The 27,673-nt window shown below is 40.2% G+C and overlaps 3 protein-coding genes across 3 annotated transcripts; all 3 read right to left on the bottom strand.

The window, feature by feature from the left end:
- Positions 1–2,894: 2,894 nt before the first annotated feature.
- Positions 2,895–7,129, bottom strand: LOC116320034 (zinc finger protein 184-like). Its single transcript, XM_031739538.2, has 5 exons — positions 7,039–7,129; positions 6,529–6,648; positions 6,287–6,402; positions 4,525–4,668; positions 2,895–4,439 (listed from the first exon to the last, which is right to left on the bottom strand). The coding sequence occupies exons 2-5, from the start codon at positions 6,617–6,619 to the stop codon at positions 3,780–3,782; spliced, it is 1,011 nt and encodes a 336-aa protein (XP_031595398.1). The 5' UTR covers positions 6,620–6,648; positions 7,039–7,129; the 3' UTR covers positions 2,895–3,779.
- A 553-nt stretch (positions 7,130–7,682) lies between these two features.
- Positions 7,683–13,195, bottom strand: ndufv1 (NADH:ubiquinone oxidoreductase core subunit V1). The gene is made up of 11 exons (XM_031739524.2): positions 13,123–13,195; positions 11,786–11,895; positions 11,608–11,690; positions 11,339–11,509; positions 10,777–10,960; positions 9,461–9,650; positions 9,092–9,304; positions 8,708–8,874; positions 8,538–8,619; positions 8,292–8,437; positions 7,683–7,940 (listed from the first exon to the last, which is right to left on the bottom strand). The coding sequence occupies exons 2-11, from the start codon at positions 11,888–11,890 to the stop codon at positions 7,863–7,865; spliced, it is 1,419 nt and encodes a 472-aa protein (XP_031595384.1). The 5' UTR covers positions 11,891–11,895; positions 13,123–13,195; the 3' UTR covers positions 7,683–7,862.
- Positions 13,196–14,534: 1,339 nt separating this feature from the next.
- Positions 14,535–26,664, bottom strand: hcn3 (hyperpolarization activated cyclic nucleotide-gated potassium channel 3). Its single transcript, XM_031739517.2, has 7 exons — positions 25,685–26,664; positions 21,132–21,561; positions 20,878–21,039; positions 19,423–19,641; positions 18,818–18,964; positions 17,014–17,254; positions 14,535–15,957 (listed from the first exon to the last, which is right to left on the bottom strand). Exons 1-7 carry the CDS (start codon positions 26,134–26,136, stop codon positions 15,755–15,757), a joined length of 1,854 nt encoding a protein of 617 aa, XP_031595377.1. The 5' UTR covers positions 26,137–26,664; the 3' UTR covers positions 14,535–15,754.
- Between the last annotated feature and the right edge of the window lie 1,009 nt (positions 26,665–27,673).

The following is a 27,673-nucleotide window of genomic DNA, read 5'->3' on the forward strand; positions in this document are numbered from 1 at the left end:
GGCGCGAGATAGAAAGAGGCACTAGTGCATCATGGGAAAACGAACTTTCCGCCCCGCAGAGGTGCCACGGTACTCCCACTCCAGTAAACTGGAAACTATGAGATGTTACTGATGCAAAGTAAACACTTACAGACACTCTCACAACAACAGTCGCAGTATATTCACATTCTTTTCATTTTATGTTTTTTTTTATTATACTTTGGTTGTTCAATAACTGCAGACTGGAAGTCAATAGACACTTTATGGTCCAGCTAACCCCTTTTATATTGCTTTTTGCATGCATGTGTTTTTTGGTGGTGTGCTTAATGTTTAATTTTTCTTTAAAGTGTGCTTATATAACCTTTCTTTATGTAGCTTTAACCCCAGCACCAAGCAGGAGTGGCACTCCCAAGCTTCCTGTATCCTAATTTCAATGACAATGAAGGCTCCCCATATAACTGTCACTTACTTTATGCTATAAATATGCAAATTTAAATTGAATAATTGTAAAAACACGTGTTTGTTCACGCAATAAGTTTGAATATGGTGTAAAATATAAATTCACAATGCAATGATCTACAAACTCTATATTCTAAATAATAAAGGGATGCTTTACAGACAATACGGAAACCTGCTATGATGTATAGTTTGGAGAGGCCAAGCTGGAGGTGGCACAGTTGAAGATGCTAAAATTTTCATTGGGAGTGACCAGGAAGGTCAGGATTCAAAATGAGTACGTCAGACAGACAGCTCAGTTTGAGGGGTTTGGAGACAGTTAGAGAGGAAGAGAGAGATGGTTTGGACATGTGCAGTGGAGGGATAGTGGATATACATGCAGAGGGTTCATGTGACAGGGGATGATACTAAAGATAGGATAAAATGAAAACATGATCAGCTGTGGCGACACCTAGAGGGAGCAGCTGAGAGGAGGAAGAAGATTGTAATTAAATGAGTTCAACAACAATAGTAGTAGTATAAGAGCTGTGGACGAAGCAGAAAGAGGTAAAATTGTTAGAGCTGGTTAGCATGAAGTAAATTAACTCACAAAAGTCAATGCCAATAAATAAATAAATAATGTCCTCAAGGTCAGTGGCACTGCTCTTAGATCCACTCTAAGATCAGTTATAAATGTAATAATATCAATTACTGCGTTTGGTGCTCTCTAGCCAGGTCACTCTTGAAATATAAGTTTAAACAAAGGATGTAATAAATATAAAAACAGTGGTACTGTCCGCTTCTTACCACCGGTAAACCCCGCCCACAGTGATACAACTCGATGAACTTTATTCAAGCAGTTACACGTATCAGATTTGATTAAATAAAAATGTTCTTTCATACCAAAATCACTCTGTTTTTTGGGTTTTTGTTTTGTAAAGCTTAGCAATATTATTTCTATAATACCTAAAATTACTTACTTTGCACACTCTGGATCTCTAGTGTTTTGTTTCTTTTTTTCATAAAGCATCTAAAATATGTCTTAAGTATTTTAATTTCTAATTTTGTTATTAAATAAAAAAATATTTAGAACCAATAAAACATCAAGTTAAAATTTAGAAGGTATGTTTCCAGCAGTCTTCATAGTCCTCTGGTCTGTCATGTATTCACAACTATTAGAGATTGGCTTCTTTCTTCTGGGAAAGACAAATAGGCAAATATGAACCTTAATAAGTTAAAGTTGTGTTTTCTGTCCTAAATAACTCTGTATGTGTGTGTGTGTGTGTGTGTGTGTGCACGCATGCAAGTAAGGGAGAGTATTTGTCAGCTTTTAAGGTCATTTAAAACAGCGAAGTTGTTGTTTCAGTTCTCTAAAATGTCAAATAAGTACAGATATCTATTCACTTTGACTTTAAAGCTGCAGAGTTCCTGCAGTACTCTGGCCATTTACTCAGTAAAATATTCATACCTTACATAAAAAGGAAGTCAGTACACATCAGTCTGGCATTCAAAAGTATCATCATTAAGTAAATATCATCAGTAAAATGATATAAAACCTAACAACACTGATCTAGCAGAATTCCCACTATCAGTGTTGTAACTGGGGAACCACGTAGTGAGTACTGAAATCATGTATTGGTGTAAAATTATCCAAACACAGCCACTTAGTCAGATATACCTTTCCCACTTCAACTGCTCTTCCACACAAATATCTGTGCACTTAGATCTGTAGACGACCCGCTGAAGTTCAAAGCGAGAATCACAAAGAGGAAGAAAGTGATTTTGAATGTGGAACAGTTGTTGGTGTCATGCTGGCTGCTTTATTTCAGTATTTCAGAAACTGCTGATCTGCTAGCATTTTCCCACACAATCATCTCCATTTTTCTTTTGGTTGATGAAGGATAAGCTAATAGGAAGGCAACAGTAACTCAAATAACCACCAATTACAACCAAGGAATGCAGAAGAGCACTTCTGAATGCACAACACATGAAACATTGTAGCAGATGGGCTACAGCAACAGAAGACCACACCTGGTGCCACTCCTAATGGGGAAATTCAGTTATCAGCTCGCACAGGCTCAACAAATTGTTGTCCTGGCACACTTTGAGGCCCTTAGTGCCAATTGGGCATTGCTGCTGTGTGATGCCATCATCTAAATATGGACCAGAGGGACATTCTGATCACACATTAGTTAAATATTTGTTCTAAAGTACAATCAAGTATTTGGGGGATAGTATCCACACATTATTAGTAGTACACTTAATAAAAAAATAATAAATAAAGTTCAGTTCTAGTCTGTATAAAAGGCAAGAGTTCAACTAGATGCAGAGATTTAAAGAGATAAGAATTTGATCCCCCCCCCCCAAAAAAACCCCACCTCAAAACAAGTGAGATGATTCTTCATAAATTACTTAATTTCAGACTTATTCAAACTGAAGTGTTTTCCACATCATAAACATTTAAGTAAATATAATAATATAAAAGGGACAAAGACAGCACAGGAATTTGAGTACTGTTTAATGCAACAACTTCTGAAAAAAAAGAAGAAAAAAAAGAAAAGGAAATGAAACCTTGAGACTGACTGTCTCTTGACAGAGAACCCTATATACTGCTGTAGTATTTAAGATTGTATCATGTTCGGGACTTAGAGTGTCTGACTTCAGCTAAATACAAAACATTCACTCCACTTGTAAGAAATAACTTGTTGGTCTACAGTGAATAAAATACGTTACAGGTAGTTTGGAGGTAATATGGACAGAATTATGGACAAAATTAAAGAAGTCCAGCTACCTTCTTTTCAAGCTCTTAAGTATAAACTGTAGAACATAAAACAACAGACACAATCCTCCATCAGAAAATGATAAAATAGGTGAATTATATAGTTACAGTTCAAGATAACTGACCTCTGGTGGCCGTGTGAGTAAGTGCACATGTGCTGGTGTCGCCACCTTTAGTTTTAGATCAAGTTGACCCACGGAAAACACAGAAAAACGAGATTTCTAGCACGTCTTTAACATTATAAAAGTGCAGTTTTACTCACACTAAAGCAGTAGTAGCTGTGGGGTAAAACTAACAAAGCTGTGATGAGATTAAAGTGAGTGGACACGAACTAAAGTTTCCCAGTTGACTGTCAGGTGTGTCTCTGTCTCCTGCCTCTGAATCCAAACCATCCTGCTCCCTCACAATGCAAACCCTGGTATGGCTTTCCAGTATAGCTTACACTGGAAGAATTAGTAAGAAGAAATGGCCAAGGTGATCATGTAGTTAAGAGTACTACCTGGTGTGTACAGGTCTGTGCAGTCTTCACTTTGACGATCATTTAATCTAAACACGTAGGGACGAGTTGCAGTCTCTTCCCTTTATATTATGTTTTTTCTGCTCCCTCCTCTGGCTCGGTGTGGGTGCTCTGATGAGCCTTTAGGCTGCTTTCTCTTGTATAGCTCTTTGCACAGGTGAGGCAGGTGTATCTAGAGTTGTGAGCCGTAGCCTTGTGTGCGCTGAGCTGCTCGGGTTGAGCAAAGCTCTCGTCACACTGTATGAACGCATGTGGGTTGTGCTCGAGTTGCCTGTGTGCCCGTAGGGCTAAGACAGAAGGAAATGTGAGATCACAGTCTGCTTCGGGACAGGGAATCTGGAGCTCGGAGGAGGAGCAGCCGTCTGTTGGAGGGTCACTGTATTCTTCGTGGTTGTCCGCTCCCTCTTCTTGTTTTATCCTCTTGCCGTCACCAGTCACCCCTTGAGCTGCATGCTTGGGTTTACGCCCGCGTTTTCTGCCTTGCGGTTTAGCGTCACAGGTTATTTCCCTGGCAAATTTCTCCTGGTGCTGCAGGAGCTCTTCCTCAGTCTGGAAACTCTGATGACATTTGCAGCACTGGAAGGTGTTCAGGTCATCGGCTTGTTCTGGGGGCTGGGGGTGCACTGCAATGCGATGGCTGCGAAGTCGTGACGGGCTGGGGAAGGAAGCACCACAGTCCCTGCAGGGACACCGCCGTTCTTTACACTCGTGTCGTCTGTGTTGGTTCAGCTGCAAGATATGAAACAGTCAGAAATGGTATACTGGAAACCTCCAGCACAGAAAAGAAGCTTTAAAATGCCTGCCATGTCCTCACCTCGGTGAAGGTAAAGAAGCTTTTCTGGCAGTAAGAGCAGACGAAGGCCTTCTCCTCTGTGCTGTGGGTGGCCTGATGCTTGCTGAGCTCCTCGGAAGAGGAGAAGAACTTCTCACATTTGTAGCATGTGAAGACAGTGTTACTCTGAAAAATCAGAAGAAATATATGTTTGATTGTTTGTTTTAATTCATTCTGTAAAAATTCACATTAACGAATTTAATCAGCAACAATGTGAATTTCCAGAAAGCTGATTTTGTTCAACTTGATGCAATGTTTCATCTCATCACAGTTGCACAATGATTGAAACTTGGACCACTGACTAACACCAGGCCATGAGCTCAGTTTCGAGACTGCTAATACTGAAATTTCTATGACCACTGATGACCATGAGTGCTAATCCCACTCATGGTCTCACCGTAATATGGTGAAATGTACTTTAAGGCCCCCTCTTCGGTTTAGAGATGGCTGTTCCCTTCTAACATAATTGCCCTCCTTGACTCCCTGCTCAAACCACATGAATACATCCTCATCAGTGGAAAAGTGGCCACTGGCCTGTAGTTTTAAACATACTGCATATTCTTGGCCTGGACTCTCTCGTAGGTCTGCTGTGCTGTGCCATCCACTTAGCCAGAGGGTTGTTCGGTTTCCTCAACAGCAATCCTCTTGGCATATAAACACGTTCACTATGTTACTCCATTTGTTTGTCTGTATGGGCTGGTTCATGGTACACATTGACTTTCAAATGTCCCTCATTTGCATATTAACGATCATGAAACTGAGCTCATGGTTCATTATTAGTCAGTGGTGCTACTTTCAGTCGTTATGCAACCAAACTGTTTATAAAGTCGGGAAAACCTGCAGTCAGCTGAGCCTGAAGAAGTCACTGTGATGATGAACAGAATCAACTTTCTGGATTATTAGGCAATCATCAAGAAAACAGCGTGGGTTGTTCTTCATCAGTCAAATATATATTGTCAGAATTTAACAGTTCCAGCGTTTCAAATACATAGACTGTATATAAAAGATGTAATCCTCTGGCATATGAAGCTTTGAGCAGAGGGTGGTATATGTAGCCTTGTTGTGAAGCCAAGTGACACTACACATTCATAGGGTATAGAAGAGCTGACCTGAAGCCTGCCCTGTTTTCATTTAATTTCTAACTCTTAGAAGAACCATAGTTTACAGCGTGAACATTATCTTGTAAACTAGCTATTGAGAACTTAAACTCTGGAGAAATGCAGTTACTAAAGTCACAAATCATGTTAGAAGTACAGCTGCTTTCTCTTTTAGACCTCTATACAATCTTTCTGTAACCAGAAGAATCTCCCCCTGCTGGCCACTGAAAAGAGTGCAGGTTTGAGGCACTTTTGCTTTAGCTTCAAGCCTTGATTATAATCCATTGCAGACGTGTAGTAGTTTTTGCATTGTAATGTAAATTCTCACAACGATCACAAAAACAGGGAGGCATGCTGATATTGACGTGGACTGTCATGCTCCCCATGTGATGATGAAATACACTTCAGTCGGACCCCAGTGGATTCGTGGACGCAGTATAATCAAGGCTTCACTTTTCGTACCTGAACACATTTTCCATCATTTATCTACAGTCTATGCTCAGACTTGCTGCTTTTTGTTTTCTATATCAAAATGATTATTTTTTTATTAATGCATAATAAATTCAAAGATTAATAAATAATCCTGGAGAGTAAAACATTACTCATCATGCATGAACTGTTGGACGTGTTTAGCCTGTTTTTCCCACCTGCTGCAGTTGCTGCTTGTATTGGTCCCGATGACTCTTCCTCATGTGTCTCTCCTTAGCTTTGGAGTTACAGAAGGTGATAAAGCACTGGAAGCACTGCAGACTCTCATGCTGATCTGCGTCACAGTGAGAAGAGTTGTTCAGTAACGGTGGACTTATCATCAAAACATGTCAGCTGTTAATGTTGCTGTGACTGTGGCGGTTGGAAAGAGGAGTCACATTAATGTAAAATGTCATCTTACAGGGGGCGACCAGTGGCTCAGGCTTCATCTCCGCAGAGGTTGACCTCATGTCGTTTCCGACAACTACCTGCTCGATCTTCATCATTTCCATGCTTTCACACAGCACCCAGCCGCGTAAAGCTGCAACATGAGAGACATGTGACTCAGAACTGCAAACCTCAACCAGCTACAAGAAACTGCAATAAATAATAATAATAAAAAAGAAAACAAACAAGTCCCCCCACTGAATTAACAGGATGTTTCAGGGAGGAGGGGGTCCTATATAATTCAAATCGGCTAGTATAAATAAAAGCAGCTCACGTTAGGCCTGAGCTAACTATTTAACAGAAGGATGGAGGTGAGGGATGCTGAGCTGCAACTAAAAGCGACATGACTCCACTGATATATTCAACCGGCACTATATTTTTATTATGTAGCCTTCCGCCTCCTGTGACGCTGCGCTTTTTCACTTTAAACATGCATTTAATGAGCAAGCAGAGGTTCATAAACAATTTTAAAACGCCTTTTTACCGTTCAAAGCATCCACTGGGCGAAACGAAGCGGCAGAGCAAAACGTGCCAAAGTCACGTGACACGAGACCGTCCGCTATCGCGAGATTGTGAACGCCTTTTTCTCAAATGCTGGTTTCTCTGCCTATCTACTGAAGGTGTTTTATTATTAATTATCATTATTATACATTTGTAAAGATAGTTTCAATATACATCCGTAATGATGTTGAATAGCATGAAAACGAACAGGAATCGTGGCATCCTTGCAGTGCACTATGTTTATGGCGTTCAAATGATTTAACCAATCAACCAATCACAACGCAGCACCAGGCTTCAATTAAGAGAATCGATGAATGAAAATTATACATATTTAAACCTGAGACTACTGATCCTAAAACATATTAAAATGTTAGCTGTACCTCTTGTTCACACTGAACTTATAAAAACTAGTTTCAAATACTTTTACTGCATTTAATAGAACTCTTAAAAAATATTGGTCTCAATGAGACTACCTGTTTAAGTAACAGACTAAGTAATAATAAAAATGGATAATAATAATAATGAAGTCTTCAGGTAATTATTGTAATTAATAAGATCTTATTTCCCTACAAGTAAAAACACAAGACATTGAAAACAAGAAAAAAGAACCACAAGAAAAAGAAGAAGTCTTTATTAAAGTATCATAGAACTTTATTGGTAATATTGTTTCACAAGGCAGACACATCAATGCAACGCTTGATGAAGAGTTGATAAGACGGCACGTTCTCTTTTCTTTAAATAATCTGTGAAAGACAAACACAGAGTTCTGGGTGCAGAAAAATTAGATCAAGGACTCGAAGAAGCCGTTCAAACCCTTGCCTGCTTCTGCTGCTGGAATTCAGCAATTCGGCTTTCCATGACAGGCCTGAAGTGCCTGATCAATCCCTGGGAACACAGATAAGAGAAGAGAGGGGTGTTGGTCAGTTATCCTGCTGAACTTGAGGCAGAAAACAAATGGGGAAGCTTTACAAATAATACAACATGTAATCAAGCTACTCGCTAATCAATTGTGAAGAGTGCAATGCAAACCCCTTGGCAACCTCTGGTCGCCATGGGGTTTCTACGCATGGGCGAGGCTTTAAAAACACCTATGAGTGTAATACTGTATTCTTCGATCTGTAACATTATTGTCCTTGCATTAGGTACACGTCACACACATTAAGTGTACCTAATGCATTTTGAAGTATTGGCTGAGTTTCCCATTAATAGTTCCATGAAGACGTGAGATGCATTTACCTGCACAGGCCACGCCGCACCGTCGCCCAGCGCACAGATACTGTGCCCCTCGATCTGCTTGCTGATCTCCCAAATCATGTCTATCTCTGCTGAACGTGCATCACCACGCGCAAAACGCCACATCATCTTATTCATCCAGTCCACTCCTGCAGAAAAACACAACAAGAAAAAACTCACACGTTTTAATTTAATGAAGGTGGTGGAGAAATATTAAGGTGTGCAGAACTGAACTGTAGAAGCATTTACCCTCTCTGCACGGTGTGCACTGGCCACAACTCTCATGCTTGTAGAATTCAATCAGACGGGCAATGGCTCTAATAATGTCAGTCTGCAAAAGTAAAACCCATCCACCAGTTTAACAGCAGTTTTCTGCATTTCTTATTTCACCAAATATACTATAGACTAGACAAATTTACCGATTTGTCCATGACGATGAGAGCAGCAGTGCCCAGCCCAGTCTGCGCCTGAATAAGGCCATCAAAGTCCATCAGCACATCTTCACACACGCTCTTGGGGATGAGGGGTGTTGAGGACCCACCGGGAATTACAGCCAGCAGGTTATCCCAGCCGCCACGCACCCCACCTACCAGACAGATGTTTGTTCCAATTAAGTTAAAAAAAAAAAGAAAAAAAGAAGAAGAAGCACTTAGGGCTGTGCTTAAGCTAAGCTGTCTTAATCTTTTCAGTCCATGACCCCCTTCACGCAGGAAGACTTCCACTACTTTCTTTTCTTTTTTTTTTTTTTTAAATCCTATCAGGCAAAAATGATGTGATTTTTACATTTTTAGTGCATTATGTACCTGCGTGTCTCTCAATGAGCTCTTTCAGAGGAATAGACATCTCCTCTTCTACTGTGCAGGGGTGGTTGACATGCCCAGAGATGTTGAACAGCTTTGTGCCCGAGTTTCTCTCCCTGCCAAAGGTGACAAACCACGAGCCTCCACGACGACAGATGGTGGGCGCCACAGCTACAGTCTCCACGTTGGCGACAGTTGTTGGGCATCCAAACACACCTTCAAACACATGAGAGGGAGTGGTGCTGACATTTGAGACGTGCTTTTATTTTAGCAAGAATAATGAGGGCCCAGCAGAAGAAGCAGCAGTGAGGAAAATGTAATTAATATAGAAACTTTTTCATTCTAACCCCGACTCTGAAGGCAGGAACTCACCGACATCTGCAGGGAAGGGGGGCTTCAGACGGGGCTTCCCCTGCTTTCCTTCCAAGGACTCGATAAGAGCGGTCTCCTCTCCACAGATGTAGGCTCCGGCACCACGCATCACAAACACATCAAAGTCATAACCAGAGCCACAGGCGTTCTTTCCAATTAGCCCAGCAGCGTAGGCTTCATTGATGGCCACCTAAGAGCCAGGAGAGAGAATATGAGGCTTAATCTGTATGAATTACAATGAACATGAGTTGGACGGAGGTGCAGCTACTTTTGTGTCTGAATCACCTCCACCTAAAAGAGATTAGTTGTAGATCAGATTTTTTTTTAAATTTAGTCACATTACTGACTTTAATATAATCTGAAAGTATGCAGCTTATTACCAGTATCCAATATAACATTTAAAAAACAAACAAATAAACACTTACTTTCCCCTTCCCAGGCCTTGAAAAATAAGACTAATTTAATTACGGTACTTTAAACATGGCTGAAGGGCAGTATAATAAATAATAATGGGTTATAATAATATTATATTATAAGCCCATTTTTTTAAAATCAGATTTCACACTTTATATTAATATTTTAAATCTGGAAAGAAAATTAATCCATAAAGCCTCAAAATGAAATGTGCTGGAGTCTGCTGGTGTCATTGCTAGAAGCAGACAGGATAGCTCCTGTCGGCCTGCAAAAAGTTTATATTAATCAGCCAAATTTATGGATCCAGGGAAGACTAGCTAGCACACAGGTAGCTTTCATGATAGCAGTTCAAAAGGTTTATTTATTACATGCTTAAGCCTGACAAGCAGAAGGTCTGGAAAAAGGATTGTGACTATTGTTTTAACTTGCATAAAATCTTTGAAAGAAAAAAAGTCCGACCAGTACAGAACGGACATATATATGTACACACACACACGCACGCACACGCGTGCGCGCGCACACACACACACACAGCACTGGTCAGCCTCAACTAGCTGATTTATGATTTGAACCAGATTTTTTTTCCTCTTTGTTTTGTTGCTGTGCTCCATCGCTTATTTATATTTATTATAATAATGTTCTTCACTGGTATGAAAATGTTTGCAGTGATATTCCAAAATTGTATCAGTTGTGGACCATGTTTTACAATCATTTGTAATTATGCTAAAAGCTTAAAAAGATGAGCTCAATTTTAACCCGGGTCCTTCAGACATGCATCGACTACAGTAATGCTAAAGTGTTTTGTTTTGATCTCTTTGCATTTTCTCCATAAACTGAAGATGATAGTGAGGTGTATGATCATTTTTAAAGACTTGATCTCAGTTGTCTCTATCCATCTCTACCTGCAGGTTGGAGGACTCGTTGTAGAACTCCCCTCTGATGTAGATGTAAGCAGCACGGGCTCCCATGGCCCTCCCAGCGATCAGGCAGCCTTCGACCAGCTTGTGTGGGTCATTCCTCATGATCTCCCTGTCCTTACAGGTGCCCGGTTCTCCCTCATCTGCATTCACCACCAGATACTTTGGGCTAACGTACAAAAACAGAAGCAAGTTGGTATAATAAACATTACTGTCAAAGTAGCGGAATTTATCTTGCACAAAGGCTGCACAACACATGGCAATTTCTGACTTTTACTAACATTAAGAGGTGATAATTGGCTGACAGAAAAAACAAAATGAATCAAAATAAATCTGCTCTGTTTTATGAAAACTATGATAAACATCAAACTGGTTGAACTATAAGAACGCCAGAAGCATTCCTTTTAAAAAATGAGTGTTGTAAGTGCTTGTATTTGCTAAAAAATGCACTTATGAGTTTATTATTGCTCCAAATGTAGTTACGTTTTTGTAAAAATGTTACAACTTAGCACTAAAATTGCAAAATGATATCTGTGTCCTCACTGACCGGCCATCACTGGGCTTGTTCATGAAGCTCCACTTCATGCCAGTAGGGAAGCCAGCTCCACCTCTCCCACGCAGGCCAGAAACTTTGATCTCATTGAGAATCCAGTCGACTCCCTTCAAAAGAATCTCCTTAGTTTTGTACCAGTCGCCACGCTTCAAAGCCCCATTCAGCCTGTGGCACAAATACGAGAAGGTCACAACTGTTTTTTTTTTTTTGCTAAACCTCTCACCTTGCATCAAATTCACAAGAGAACAACACAGAGGTGTTACCTCCATTCATGTCGGCCATAAAGGTTGGTGAAGATTCTGTCCTGATCTGCCAGCGGACCAAATTTAGTTTTCTTAGGAGCACTCTGCCAGAAAAGCAAAGAAAAAACAAAAACAAACTGTTACTACAGTTGTAAGGATTTAATTTGTTTCATACTGGTTTTAACAACATGGGTCATACCTGTGCTGTGCTGTTGTATCGTGTGATAGCAGTCACGCCACCCTGACTGATAGCAGCTGGGGCACGGGCCACCCCGCTCACCACAGTTCGAGAAAAGGACAGCATCCTTTCTGCATGAAAAATAGAAAAAACAAGACTGAGCCTGAATCATTTTCATTTTCAAACACTAATAAAAGAAAGCACCTGCACAGGTACAGAGAGCTGCTGTTTAACCTGCTGTGACATTGAAAAAAACAAAACCAAGAGCTGATGTGACGATGCCTGTATCCACATTTTACACAGTGAGTGGTCATAATGGGGGCAGCTGTGGCTCAGGGGGTAGAGGTATTCCAGTCTGCATACCGAAGTAACTCTGAGCAAGATACAGAACCCTGAGTTTCCCCCAATAAAGAAATCGAAGTGTGAGTGTGTCCAAAAAGGCGGACAAGGCACTTCTTTTTAGAACAAACACTTGTGTGAATGACACTTGTAGTAAAAAGCACCTTGAGTGCTGAACTTCCAGTCTACTACCAGTCCATGCTGAGCAGAGTAAAGCTGTCTGTACTAGTTTGTGAAATACGCTGCTGTAAATGTAAAAAACAATGAGTTTCCCTTTCTGTCACAGATGTATACACACACACACACACACACACACACACACACACACACACGATATTTACTGACATATCAGTACCAATATCTTTTGTACTATTGGTCGGGTGTTACTCAGTTTCACTGCATCAACAACTTCATAACACTATCTTCTGATCATCATAATTTGCTATTTAATGGCCCTCTCAGCTAAAAACAAATCACGGGCTAAAAACAGCTCAGCCGGAGTTTTATAAAATAAATGCCAAACACAGAGCACCGAAACGAGAGCTGACATTTCATTTCAACACCATAAATTTAGATTAGCTGTCAGTTTTAGCATGATGTATTTCTTACAGAGGTCCAGTGCTAACTCTTTTGTGATGTTATGTCAGAGCTAACCGAGTTAAGTAACGAAGGTGAAGGCGACTGCCAGCCATGTTATCAAACCTAACACTGCAGCTGGGCTATTATCTCATACAGTCGCTAAAAGGGCGAGTGATTACTGGACAAAACTGATCAGGTCTGCCTCGCTTCAGTGTGATGACAGGAGTACACACCGCTGACCTCCATACTCAGATAGCCACCGCTAGCCTAGCGCTAAGCTAAACTGGCTAGCGGTTAACCTTGTAATGTCAGAATAAAAACAGCTGGTTCACTGTGCAACGTGCAGATATCACATTAAAAATAAGTAAATGTGCGTTAAAAAGCTGAACTCATATCAGCCACAAACGTGCTGAGGTAAGGCAGCAGTCAATCCTCCTTACCTTTCCTCTGCGTCCCGAGTTTATGAAATAAAGTGAGACAGGAAGCAGAGCGCACGGCCCGGATACGATAATGCGGAGGGTTATTTAAAACACACTCTCATAATGCCAGAGAACTACGAGGTTATGCACGTATTTTATTTTATGTTCATTGTTCACAAATTAGGCTTTTATATTGCATTTTAAACCCTCTCAAAATAACCAGCTGTAATATATTCTTATATTTACCGAGCTTGCTTGTTTTCCCACATTTGATAAAAAACCATTTTATACTGTTGAATTTTAAGTTTTACTTTATAAAGCGACTTTTACTATATTCTGCTTTTTACACAGAGTCTATTTAATTTATGTAGCCTTTATTTAACCTATGTCGAGATATTAAGGTTTTTATAAAATGAACTGTTCTATTTTATTTATTTATATTATTTAATTTACTTTATTATTAATTATTATATTTAAATCGCTCTCTCTCCCTCTCTCTTTTCAGTTTTGACCATATGGTAATTTTTATTGAGCTAATCTAGTCATTACAGATATTATGTTATTTTGGATGTTTTACACCTTTTGGGATAATAATAATAATATTTGGGATAATTTTATTTTATTATAAAAACTATGGTAACCTTATAATCATGGCAATTTATTAAATGTCGTTATATATGATACTATTTATCATAATAATTATTTATTGTTTGTTAAACAATGTAGCAATATGGTACTGTAGTATTATGAAGCCACAAAGTATATAGGAAATAAGAAAACATCTTATTTCTAATAACAGGATCTTGTAATACACAGTCAGAACATGCTTATACCACCATAATTATGGATAATTACTTAGTGTTTCACATTAATGAGAATGTTCATCATATCATTGTGAGAATGGACACTATGTGAAAAACAAAGCCATGACTTTATATCTCATAGTTCTGATGAGATTTCATTTAAAATCTGTCTAGATAGCATCAGTTCAAAGCAAAAGTTACCTGAATGAGATTTATATTGTAATGTAGAGACCCTTCAAACCCCAATGATCAGGCGATCCCCTGTGAGCAGCACTTTGCGACTGCGAGGAGGAAGAACTCCCTTCTAACAAGAAGAAACCTCTGGCATATCCAGGTTCAGGGCACGGTAGCCATCTGCTGTAACTGGTTGGAGGGTGAGAGGGAAAGAGAACAGAAAAAAGAAGCAGAGAGTATTATGAGGATAAAAAGGCATACCTTTAAGATTTATGAAAGTGTGAGTGAATATTATGATAAGTCACAATAAGATACATTCTGGATGCGTGGCTTAATTTTCTTGGCAAAGTTGTGGAAAAAAGCTTCAAAAACGTTTTCTTAAGTAAAACAGTATTTCTTTGATCAACGTGTCTGCACATTCTTTATACATAAGCACAAATAACACACTGCATAGGAAAAAAATACATATTTGATATTTATGCTTCAAGGTTACAGATATTTGTATACACATGACATCATCAATATAAAGGTAATAATCAGAAAAATAAGAAAAAATAAAGACATTTCAGTTAAACTTGTAAATTCCAAAAAGGTCTGTTTTGTGTGCATCAGATGAAAATATTCAAAATCATGCTGTTTCAAATGCACCTGAGAAAAGGAAACAGTATTAATCTAAATGTAAATCAGCATTCAGTCAATTTAAATTTGCAAAATCTTTCTTTTAAGCAAAAACAGAACAGAAATAAACTTCTAATAACTACATTGTTGATGTTTAGATACAGCTGTGGCTTCTGCTGTGAAAAATGCTGCATGTATACCCTGTATGTAACCTCACTAAAAAAGTGAAGTAAAAAAACTGAGAAAGTTCAGCTGATATATTAACAAAAATAGAACTTACATTATACAACAGCATCATCTGACAGTTACCAACTAGTTAACCTTTAGAGACTTTATTCTCATTCATTAGTTTTACATTATAAATAAACAATATGCCAGAAAAAATGCAACAAAAATAGTATGGAAACAAATAATACTGGGTATAAATTATTCTTTATATGACCTCTGTGAAACCTGTCTGTGTACAGCTGGAGATATTACATAACCGCAACTGATCTTCTGTGAACATCAGCATTACATCTTGACATCAGGCAACCTACAGATGAGAAGGATCATTTAAAATAGAGCCACAGAAAGCTGAATGATGTAACACCAGCTGCTGCTCCTGTAGGCTGTCAATATCCTGGACGGATGATCTGATAGATAATCAAAGTGGCACTACAGGCCACTAAAATGTGCTTTAAAAGAGGTATTTACAGCTGGAAAGAGACCAGTCCAGACAGACTCTTGGTAAAAACAAAAAAACAAAAACTAATTCATTAATAAATCAGTACATCAATCAATAAATAAAAAGCTCATGTAAATCAAAACAAAGCTCTAATACAAACATGAGCACATATTACAGCTTATTCAAGTTCAAATAATGAAATAAAACCACTGAAGGTAGACTATTTTCACCTCAGTGCAGTAATGCTGTACTAATAAGTTTAAGTAGGTCTCGCTATCTGATTGTCCATCAGCATGCTCCAATAGAAGATATCTTTGTCATGTGCAGTTTAAATGTGACAAATGTGCTCGATGAGTCTGGCTGGAATGTTTTTCTCATGGTGCTGAGGGAGTCATTCATCTGGGACTGGCTGATAACTCGGTCTGCGCGCAACGCGGTCCAGTCGGTTCACGGCCACACTCTCAAACGCCCTCCTCATCAGAGGATGCTCCTCCAGGACCTCGCTGAAACTGTCCGCGCTCAACGAGTACAGACGGCAGTAGGTCTCAGCCCTCACGCTGGCTGTGCGTCGTCCCTGTGTCAGCAAGCAAATCTCTGAAACAAGGAAGACATCATTTTAAATATGCCGTTCATCCCACTTGCTAAATGAGAAGATCTGAAGAGCTGAAGTCCATTTACCATCACTTCCATCTACAGTTATTTAATTGTAGAAAAAATATTCATAAGTGGAAAACTTTCAGGACAATCATCTCAGGAGCAAACATTCCAGCAAATTCACCAAGAAGCCAGACTTTGCAATGCTCAGAGAAACACGAGAGCTACATCTCAGACTGCAATCCTCAGTTAACACGTTAAATTTTAAAGTTCATGACAGTACAATTAGAAAAAGACTTAACAAATATGGTTTGTTTGGAAAGTGTATCAGGGGAAAGCCTCTTTTCTAAAAACAACATGGCAGCATGGCTCAGGTTTGCAAAGTTGCATCTAAACAACAGTAAGACTTCTGAAACAATGTCATTTGGACTGTTGAGGTGAAACCAGGGTCGTGCCCATGAACTCTGTATGTCCAAGTACTCTAAAGTCAATTGTGAGGATATTGGTCTGATAGTTAAGCTTGGCTGAAACTGGGTCATGCGACAGGATAATGACCCCAAGCACAAATCTACAGCAGAATAGCTGGAAAAAAAAGAGTGGTGCAACGGCCTCATCAAAGTCCAGACTTTAACCTGATTAAAATGCTGTGGTGGGACGTCAAGAGAGCTGTGCATAAATTAATACCTGCAAACCTCAATGGACTAAATCAATGCTGTAAAGAAGAGTGGAACAAATGTCCTCCAAAGTCACGAATGTCATACAGAAAAGAATTAATTATTGCTGCTAACAAGCGACTGAATCGTGGGGTATATTTATACTGTTTCTGCATTCTGGCTTATTTTTCTTAAATACATGATGACACAGCGTACTCTGCCATGTGTTGTTATTCGTCTGAGGTTGTATATACCTCATTTTAGAATTGGGTAAAGGCCAAACTGAAAATGGGATCAGCATCAACTTTCATAATACAACAGAAGTAGAGGAAAGTCACAGATCCTCTTATATTTATGTTAGGGAACGTTGTAAAAAGGTTGAAGTCAGTGGCAAACGATTTACCCCCAAAATATGCTCCATCGCTGAGCTTAATCTCCTTACTACCGCGTGGGATGATGGTGACGGTGCCGTGCTGGATAAAGTACATTTTCCGACCCAGCGTTCCCTCTCGTATAATAAAATCTCCTGGCTGGAAGACTTCGAAACGCAGCTTGGTCAGGATCACCGTCACAAAATGAGGGTCAGTGTTGGCAAACAGTGGCATATTGGCTACGAGTCCACGACAGTTATAGCTGACAATCTCCTGCATGAGGGGGGAAAAAGCGTAAGATAGAAGAACTTGTCATAAAACATCTCTGCCAGTTTTTTAACTACAGTCATATGTGTGAGAGATTTGGTAGATTTGAAACATTAAAACATCAACAGTTGTAAAGTTTTTCAGTGTTTATATTTATATATGTGTGTGTGTGTGTTTTAGGTTTGTTGTTCTTACAAAGGATGACTAGGGGTGACAGTTTTAAATATTTTTTTAATGACTGTGTGATTTTAAACTTGAAAAAGTTGTAGGATAACATTAATTACATATTTCTGGATACAAAGTTGCCGTATTTAAATGTCTCTTTTAAGTGTAACATGACAAATTCAGAAAGGCAGCAAATCTACAGCTTAAAACTGAGGATGTGAAGCCTTTTTTTCTTGAGAAATAAATGAAATTCATCACCAAAATATCAAAACCATTGTTTACTGTATATCTGTGGTGAGGTATGCAGCAGGAGTGACAGATGGGTTCAAGGTGGGATTACATCAGGGATCAGTTCTGAGCCCTTTCTTGTTTGCAGTTGTGATGGACAGATTAACAGATGAGGTCAGACAGGAGTCTCTATGGACTATGATGTTCGCAGATAACACTGAGAGAAGTGAGAGCATAGAGAGGTGGAGGTACGCTCTGGAGAGAAGAGGAATGAAGGACAATAGAAGCGGGACAGAATACATGTGTGTGAATGAGAGAGAGACAGGCGGAAAGGTGAATATGTAAGGAGTAGAGATACTGAAGGTGGATGAGTGATGTATAATGTGGAGACTGTGGCACTGGCAAAAAGACTGGAGGTGATTGGAGGGATGGTGGTTATATCCTCATGAGATATTCATTTATGTCCTCTGTAATGGACATTTGATTTGGTCTATATCTTTTGACTTATTTGAGCTACCTTACGAAGACCTGATGTCCTAAATAGAGGACATCCTGGGCTTTCCATCGGTATCTCATGTGTTTGGGTGGCTTCTTTTAGTTCCAAAGAGGCAGGAAATCATTTTTAAAAATTTCCTCGGTTCTCAGGAGGATTTTGGTCATGATGTTAAAGATGAAGCTGCCAGGTGGGAGCAAAAGAGGACGACGACATAAAAGATTTATTGACATAGTCAAGGAGGGTATGCAGAAGGCTGGTGTGACAGAGGAGGAGGATGCTGCGATAGAGTGAAATGGAGGCAGATGATCTACTGAGACAAAAGCCAAAAGAAGAGGAAGAAGCTTACAGATCAACATACAAATCAAATAATCTATGTTTTACCATATTGTGATATATAGCATATTATTATGGAAAAAAATATGTCAGTTAGTCTATAAACAGGAATAAAAGCATTGTTAACTAGCTCTTAGCATATCTAACAGCTGATCTGATATTTTCCAATTTCATTATAAACTAAATATCTTTAGGTTTTGGAGTCTCGCTTAGATAAAGGCACATTTAAAGAAATTTTCATGGACCCTTTTTAACATAAAAGATGAACTTATTCGACACTTAATAAAAAACTGGAGAGAGGAAGCAAGAAACAGCAGGTAAAGTCAAATGTTTGATGAATAACACACCTCCTTGAGTGGGTCACTGAGCTCTCCAAGGATGTTGTCCTCATCAAACATCTTGCCTTGGAATCGCTGCTCATAGTAATCGTGGATCCTCTGTCTTAAGTCTGCTGGCAGTTTGTGAAATGACATGTACTGCTCCACTTGTTTATACTGGAAACAACAGAAAACACACAATTAGTCACATGTTCTAGCATGTGTTTGGCGAATTATCCCCAAGAACAATAATTACATATTCATTCCATTTGTTTTGCAGGCTGTTTCTCCCGTTTTAAGTGGATTACAAACTCATTTGTAATGGGCATTGGCAGACAGTTATCCAAAACAAAGGTGCCGCCATTTGTCCATCATCTGTTCTGCTTTATCTTGTGAAAATCCCCTGGAATGGGTCATGGTAAGGCTGCAAAATCCATTAGATAATACACATATTCTCTAGGCATTTGGCACAGTTTGTACGAATAAAGTACGAGCAAGTAAGCCAGTCTGTGATATGAAACATGGCCGGGATATTAAAGCTCAAAGCCCGAATCACATTAGCATCCATGTGAGGTTCCTGGAACATATTGTCCACAAAGCAACTGAAGCTGCAGGTCACAAGTGTACATGATTACCTTCTCTTGATACTGCCGATGCGAGGCGTCCAAGGACTGGACCAGGTTAGTGGCATGGCCGAGGAACATGGCGTAGCACGTGGCCCCGACTACCATGCTGACCATGGTGAGCCAAACATCGGTCATGCCCTCTGGAGGGTGAGCACCGTATCCTATGCACAGCATGTGACTCATGGCCATAAACAGAGCGTAGGAGTACTGGATGTGCCATGTAGAGTTCTGAAAAGGGTAGTTAACAATGAGGCGAGTGAGACAGAACAGGAAATGAGGTCATCTATGAGTCTGCAACTTTGGGAAAATACAGACAGCTGTCAGCCGTTTCACATCCAAGTAAAGATTTTGTATCTTGTAAAGAATACTGTGTTCAATGAGAAGAACAACACCAGTGACTCTTGCATAGCTCTGTTAAACCTAACCAGAAGCTAAGACTAAAACACGGCAAAACAGCTGGAAACAAGTTTAATTAAATGCAGTCCTTAAGGAGTCTTCAGGAATATTTCTCCAGGCTTCTAGAAGGACACTCAAAGCTCTTCCTTGGATGTTGGCTGCCTTTTGTTCTGTTCTCTGTGAAGCTGATCCCATACCGCTTCGATAATGTTGAGGTCAGAGCTCCGGGGAAGCCCATCCGTGACTGATAGTGTTCCATGTGTCTTTTTTAATCCAGGTGTGCTTTTACTCGACTGGTAATGTGTTTGGGTTCATCATGTCATGCTACAGATGATGATGATGCTGTCATCCTTAATATATATTGATGACAATTTGAAGTAACATTTCAAATTTGGATTCATCACTCCAGCAGACCTGTTGTCTCTGATTTTTAGTCCAGTTCTTGTGTAATTTGGCGTACCTCAGCTTCTTCTCTCTGTTTCCTCTCCTTATGAATGGCATCTTGACAGCCACCCTTCCACTGAGACCATTTTTGATGAGGCTTCAGTGAACAGTAGATTAACTGAAGGGCCAGATGCATCTCTCAAGTCCTGTGTCAGGCTGGATTTTTGTCCCGTTTTTTTAAGAAAAAGTCTTTCAGATATGATTTTTTGGGCGTGTGACTGCATACCATGCTGAGATATGACAAATGAGGAGTGGCTCATGACTTTTGCACAGTATGTATGTGCAGGTGCAGTGTTCGACACTTGGTCCTGGTTTCAGTTAAGATGATCTCCAAATGTGAGAACAGTATCTCATTTCAATTTTGATTTTTACTCTTGCACTCAATGCACATTGTTTGCGATATCACTGTGAGTTGGCATGTCATGACCATAGACGGAGGTGTGGTTTTGCCAAGTTTGTGGTTTGGTTTGTTGTGGTGTGGTTTTTATGCCACTGAGTTAAATGACTTTGCCTCCTTCAAAAAAATGCCAACTAACACTGATCTGATCAAATATGGAACTGGAGCTATATACCCACATACTAATTTAAATATGTAATTTTACTTTGTTTTCTTCATCTACTCACCACCATATTGTTTTTGGATACCCAGCAGTCTGGAGGAAAGTCTTGCAGCATAGGTACCATAAAGGTCAGGCAGCCATCCCAGTGACACAACAGCAACATCATGCCAATCAAGTTGACTATACGCACCACAGCACTGGCCAGGTCATAAGTCATGTGGAAAATCTGTCAGAAAGAAAGTCATAGAGACGATCAAATTACGACATTTCTGTTTATTTTGTTCTAAGCACATGCCCGCTTCCCTGCATTTGCATTACCTCCTCCCATTGGTGGATGTATCGGATGAGGCGAGACAGACGGAGAAGACGCAGCAGACTGAGGATCTTTGTGAAACGCACAATGCGAAGTGCACGGGCGGTACGGTACACGTCTGATGACTCGTGTCGGGATTCAAGGTCGACGATGAGAAAGATGTAGTCGACAGGGATGGAGGAGATGAAATCCACCAGGAACCAAGTGCGGAGGTAATGAATGCGGATCTCTTTGGGGTCCAGGATGATGTGGCTGTCCTCTCCCAAAATGCCCGTACGGAAGTTGAAAACCAGATCCATGAGGAAGAGTGTGTCTGACAGGACGTTGAAGGTGATCCAGGGCATGGTGTTCTGGTCTTCGAAGAAGGTGATACCCCAGGGCAAAATGACAAGATTGCTCATCATCAACAGGAGCATTACGATGTCCCAGTAAAACCTGGAGAGAAGAGGATGGGTGCAGAGCTCGGTTTAGGATCACAACCTTTACACAAACTTTAAATGGACCTATTTGTACTTTGACCGTTTCCAGATTTACAGATGATTTTCAGATTTACTGCAAACACATCTGCTCATTCCGGGCCAAACTGTAAAAAAATGAAAAGGTGGTTATTCAAATATATTTCAAGTGATATTTTAATGAACCCTTTTGAATTAAAACTGAAAATCTATGCGTTAATCACGACTAGACTGCTTCGCGCACGTAGTTATTTCTGTACTGTATGTCAGTGCTGACATATCACAACAAACAAAAAATTGCATGTGTTGTCAAGAGAAAAGAGCTGACTGTGAACGCCAAAGAAGTGAAGTGAATCATGTGGTGCACTGCTGTTTTTGAGTTTTTCATGAGGGTTAAATGTCCAATAATAGTTTTATATATTTATATTGCTTTTTATAGCAAATACAAATATATGTTCACAATGTTCACAACCAAATTTCCCCTTGTGGGACAATTAAAGGATTATTCTATTCTATTCTACAATATAAAATGAATTTTATGGTTGTGTGGCACATCTGCAACATTTGAATGAGGGCAGTCACATGTATACCTGGTACTAACATGAACTGTAAGGTTTCTGTTTGCTCTTCTAAGTGCATCAGAATATTTAGGAACACCCTCCAGCATCTTCAATTAAAGAGCAAGCAAATCTGTTAGCTTTGACATAATACTGTCAAGAGTGCTCTTTTTGTGTTGCTTACTGATGACAGTTTGGAATTACTATTACAATTTTAAGAAAAATAATATCATCCCATGGCCCGCTTACACTCTCATCAGAATCCTTTCCTGTGATTCGTTCATCACGCACATGTCCATAAAGCTGTTGCTGTGGAACTTTAGCATTTAGCTGATGGCTCTGGCTGGCACTACAGAAGAAGTTTGAGCATAAACAGAGTAACATTTATAACAGGCAGGTGATTTTAAATGTTTTAAACAGCTTAGCAAATATCACCAAACTGTACAAGCTAAAGGTATACAGGACTGAGAGCTTACCGTACTGTGGTGAACGTTACAGCTCTGGTGCAGAGCAGTTTGGTGGTTAATGGTCAGTGTTGTGTTAAATTGAGGGTAGCAGATGTTTTTTAAGTTGATCTGTCTGCTTATATCTTGCTAAATTTAGTTAAATCCACAAAGAATAGTAAACTTTAGAGCAGCAGCAACACATGTTTGCGGATCACACCCCGTATGCAAAGAAAACAAATCTCCTGGAGCTCACAATACAATTTTAAAAAAAATCTTATTTCTAAGTGATTGATTTTTCCCCACGCTCTGATGCACATTAGGGTGCCCCCATCTGCCCAATACCACTTTAATGTCATCATACACAGACTATGCAGACTGGACACCTAGTAGCAAAGATACCACGTAATCGAGCTTTTTGTTTTTAAGTCACTTTCTGTAAGGGAGGAGTTGCTAGCTACTAATGCTACTTGTTCCTGTTCCTTGGCAGCTTATGCTATCGAGAAGAGATTGACCTTTTAACCTGCTGGGTAAAGTTTCTCTTAAGGATGTGATCATGGTGTGTGCACAGCATTTATACCCAGCTGAAATCCAGGCCCAATCTGATCCATCTCCCCATGCGATGATCCGATAACGGTCCAACCTATGTGCGTTAGAGCTTGCATGCATTGTTCCAGATCCAGATTGGATATCTTGATTGCACGTGCTGTACAAATACACTGTCTCCTTCATGTCATACATGTCCCATTTCCCTATAGCTCTCAAATGTCTCGTACACCGTCGGAAGACATGGTTTGGATTTTCTTACAGATTGTTTCCATCGGCTGTCAATCACACTGGGTCTCTTTCGCTCTCAGTGACTCTTTGATTACAAAGGCACAGAAAGAGAACTTGACGCAGACCAATTTTGATTACAGTCACCCTTCAGTGATTGCAACGTGAACCCCGTGACAAAACTGAGCAGAGACACAGAAGTGATTGATGTGTTCTTCACTCGTGTCCGTGCCCTCTCTGTCCACTCTCTCCTTCACATGAGTGCTTACCATTATTTCTCATGTTGCAGCAGATTAGAGGCTGCTTGCTGCTATTAACTCCACCAATCTGGAAGGCATTATAGCTGTTGACATTATAGATTGAGTCTGAGTGAGAGGGAGAGAGGAGCAGAATAAAATCTGCTGTATCTAAAACCTTTAGACAAGCTTTAATAGCAGCGAGTGCAGGACAGGAGCATGAGTGTATTTTGATAGGATTTCAGGTTGAATTTGAATAAAGCAAAGGCTTACTGGTTTGTACTTTACTGAAAAAAAGTTTCTTTGGTTAGTATTCAAAGTATCATATTTGATGCAATAAAAAGGTAATAGCCGTTTTCTGGCTTTTTTGGAAGTTTGTGTGAATCTGGGGATGTTATATCTGGTTCAGGTAGGTAGGGTAGTAGGGTAGTGAATGTTTATTTTACTTCAACTGTGTGAATATTGCTAAATTTTAAAATGGGATGTCTGTCATCAGCCCTCCGCTGATTCAACTCACTAAGCTCTACCGCTCCACTGTGTTTGAGCTGTTGGTGCTTTCTGGCATATCTGACTAATATTGTTTTTGTGGGTAAAATTCTAATATTTTATTATTAAAGATTAACAGATGTGTGTGTCTATGTGTTGCACCTGTACAGTTTATGAACTAATCAGTTTAGGTAGCGTTAGCTGCTAACTTGGACTGCACCAGCCCATCCAAAAGTAGTCCTCCAAAAACACAACATAGTGGTGGCCAAAGTGCTAGTGTGGAGGCTTCAGGCCTGCAGAGTCTAAACCAATCAGTGATGTCCCTGTGGCCATGTCCATCTTTTGTATACAGTTTATAATTTTTGGAAATGAAATTACTCTTTTCTCCATACAGATCTTTTAGCTGCATGCAGCAAAAGTTTATCAAACATAAGCAGACCACAGATGCATATTCATATAAAGATATATACTTATAAAGATTGGGGATGCTGGTTTTATGGCAATCAGTCACTTTTACCCAGAGTACAACTAATTCCACCTTTATTCAAGCTGGGTCATAGTGGAGCTGGGGGCTATCCCAGGGGACATTGGGTTAGAGGTGGGATACACCCGGAAGTGTCACTATAAGTCTAATCACAGCTCCAACATAGAGATTACAGACAAACCGCTCACATACAGATTACAATCAATGTAGAATTGATAATTAGCTAAACATGGACATCTTTGGAACAAGGAGGACGAAGCACTAGAAAAAAATCCACAGAGAAAAGCAGATTCCACAGAGAAGGACACCAACCAACTGTGTGACCTTAAACTCTAAACAGGAAATCTGACCAAAACTCTACTGTCCCAACTCATTCATTTTTAAGAGGAAGTGGGAGCATAAGGTTTAAGAAGAGCAGGCCTGCGCTAATCCCTCCCTCAGCTGCCTGTGTATTATTGCATAATAGAGTAAGATAGGAATTATACGGATTCTTATGGGCAATAATCCCCATGCATGGGTTTATCCCATCTGTCTGGCATCGGCCTGAAGTTAAAAATTCTTTAAATTCACTGGGCTATTAGTGACCTCACCGACAGATTGCTTAGGCATCACTCCTGAGTCGTTGTTTAACCCTGAAAGTTGAATTATTGGACAGATCCCCCCAAAGTGAGGCCAAACTAGATTAGGAAACTATTTGGATGATTTTCAATCAGATTGGTTAAATCGTGAGTATTGATGAATGCACTTCTCTCTCCTCCTGGGGTTAAAAAAAGGAGTCACAAGGGAGTGATATCATTAATCCAGATGATCTTGTCCTATATACTGTATCACTAATCAAATCCCTTCATCGCCTTATCATGTGCTGGGAACCATGACATCAGCTGCTATCCTGCAGTCTGTCCTTGAAAAACTGGATGTGAGTCCTCAATCAGAGGGTGCTTAGTGGGATAAAGGGTAAATGCTTTCAAGGGAACTCTAAACAATATTGAGGGACTGGAAGCACCTTGAAATGGAAAATGTCACTGGCCAAATTTCTGTCCAATTTTTGCAGTTATAATGCGTTAAGTTACACAAATTGCGCTAAAATGAGAGCAAATTAGTTTAAGGGCTTTCTCCTAATTACCTGAAGTCACTGTAGGGGTGTATGATCCACACTCCAAAGCTTTTAACCCTCTCCTGCTCAGCAGCAACACCTTTGTGACTGCCGAACATGCGCAGGGAGAACTTGTTGACCCCGGGCTGCAGCATGGAGCCGAACTGCTTCTGGAAGTAGGTGGCCTGGTCCTGAGACTGGCTATCGCTGTCTCCTTCGCCCTCTCCGTCGGTCTCCAGGAGGCCATCCGGATCCGCTGTGTAGTCGTCATTGTGAGTCTTGACCAGGGAGAAGAGCGTCTTGCTCACGTCGCTCCTCTTCTCTGTCTTCGGGGAAGGGGTGGCAGGCGGGGTTGCCCTCTGGGACGCACTTCTCCATTTGGAGAAGCGGAGACTGCTCCAGCTGCGGTACCTGGGCGTCTCCGGTTTGGTGCCAGAGCCGTCACCTTTCTGTCCGTCTAAACTCCTGGAGGGGCTGCTCATTTTACACTTTGCACTTGCAGGTGAGCGAAGCGGAGAGGGGGTTTTACTTTCCCTCCTCACTTGGCTTGTTGGAGCCCGATGGTAAAGTTCACTTACTAATAAAGTTTAGTGCGCAAGGCATTTTCATTTGGCTTCCAAATTTAACCTCCTTTACATAAATTAAATGCATAAAGATCAAATTATGAACAGCATTCGCTGCTATACTTTAAAAAATTATAATGCAGCCGCTAAAAAACCAAAAAAACACTTTTAAGTACCTGGAGGTCACCGTTTGCTTCGCAGAGTGCCACACACACACATCTTACGGAATAAATCAGATCTTACAAAATAAAACATCCAGTCTTTCTTCACGTGCGTTCTCGTGGAGTAGGTCCATTAAAAAAAGTTCCCTTAAAAAAAGTTTTTTCGTGTGAGAAACGGAAAAATGAAAGTTCAGCTGTGGGCTGCTGTGTCCTCCTCCCGTCTGACCGTGAGAGGAAAGACGCATATTGACAGAGAGGGCTCAGTAGCCTTCAGTAATCGGCTTGTTGTAATAACTGAGTCCACTCCACTCACCTCTCTCCGCTCCCCTCCTCCGCCCTCCTCCTTTGAGGCGAGTCCCGGAGCGGTGATGCGGCTGCTGCAGGTCGTATTGCGCGGGGCACGACCGGGATCATCAGCAGAAACCGAAACTTAATGAATTACTCATTAGTGGTCAACCGGTGTCAGAGGTAACACCATCAGCTGCTGAAGTCATGGTGAACCCGGCTAGGTTTTCCACACACTCCACTGCTTTTACGCAGTGCTTTGTCTCATATTCTGTCAGCAGGATAAAAAGAGCAACACCGACTTTATTGTGGCGTAAAGTCCTTATTTCTGGATTCAAGAAAGAAAGCGTACTTTAAGATTAGGTTTTTGTAGTTATATGTCCGATTCTTAATTTTAACTTACATACACACAAAAGATAATTAAATTTGCTATTTTAACTAACTTTAACCGTGCATAATCATTTTATTTGAAATAACATTTTTGGGGGGGGTACATTAAACATTTCCTCCACATTGTACATCCAAACCTGATGCCCTCAGTTTATTAGAAACTAAAATAATATTTTCCAAACAAATTCTTCCCTGCTAAATAAGTGACTTATTAAACAGCCATTTACCCAGTAACTATCCGTGTCACACACTTCACTGCTTTCCTCTGGAGTTTCTTTACATTAGTCCCACGCCTGTATGCATCCAGGCTTTTCTAGCAGCTACAAAGATTTGGAGATTTAAACCACATGCTGAGCTGCTGCTGATATGGAAACACAAAGAAGGAAAACTCTGTACATCAACTGTCTATAAAAGCAGATGAAGGGGAATTCCCAAGTACACAAACACCATATGAGAGGAAGGGTACATCATATCTCTGTAAAGAACAAGGAAGAAACGAACTACACATTTTTAATGAAGGTTGATTTTATTGTTTTTTTTTTGTTTTTTTTAATTATTAACTTTATTCTCATTGGTCTTATCCTTATCCTCAGCTGTTTCATTGTTTGTGTTTATGCCAC

The sequence above is a fragment of the Oreochromis aureus genome, linkage group 22 (genome assembly GCF_013358895.1).
Source record: "Oreochromis aureus strain Israel breed Guangdong linkage group 22, ZZ_aureus, whole genome shotgun sequence".
Lineage (NCBI taxonomy): Eukaryota > Metazoa > Chordata > Actinopteri > Cichliformes > Cichlidae > Oreochromis > Oreochromis aureus.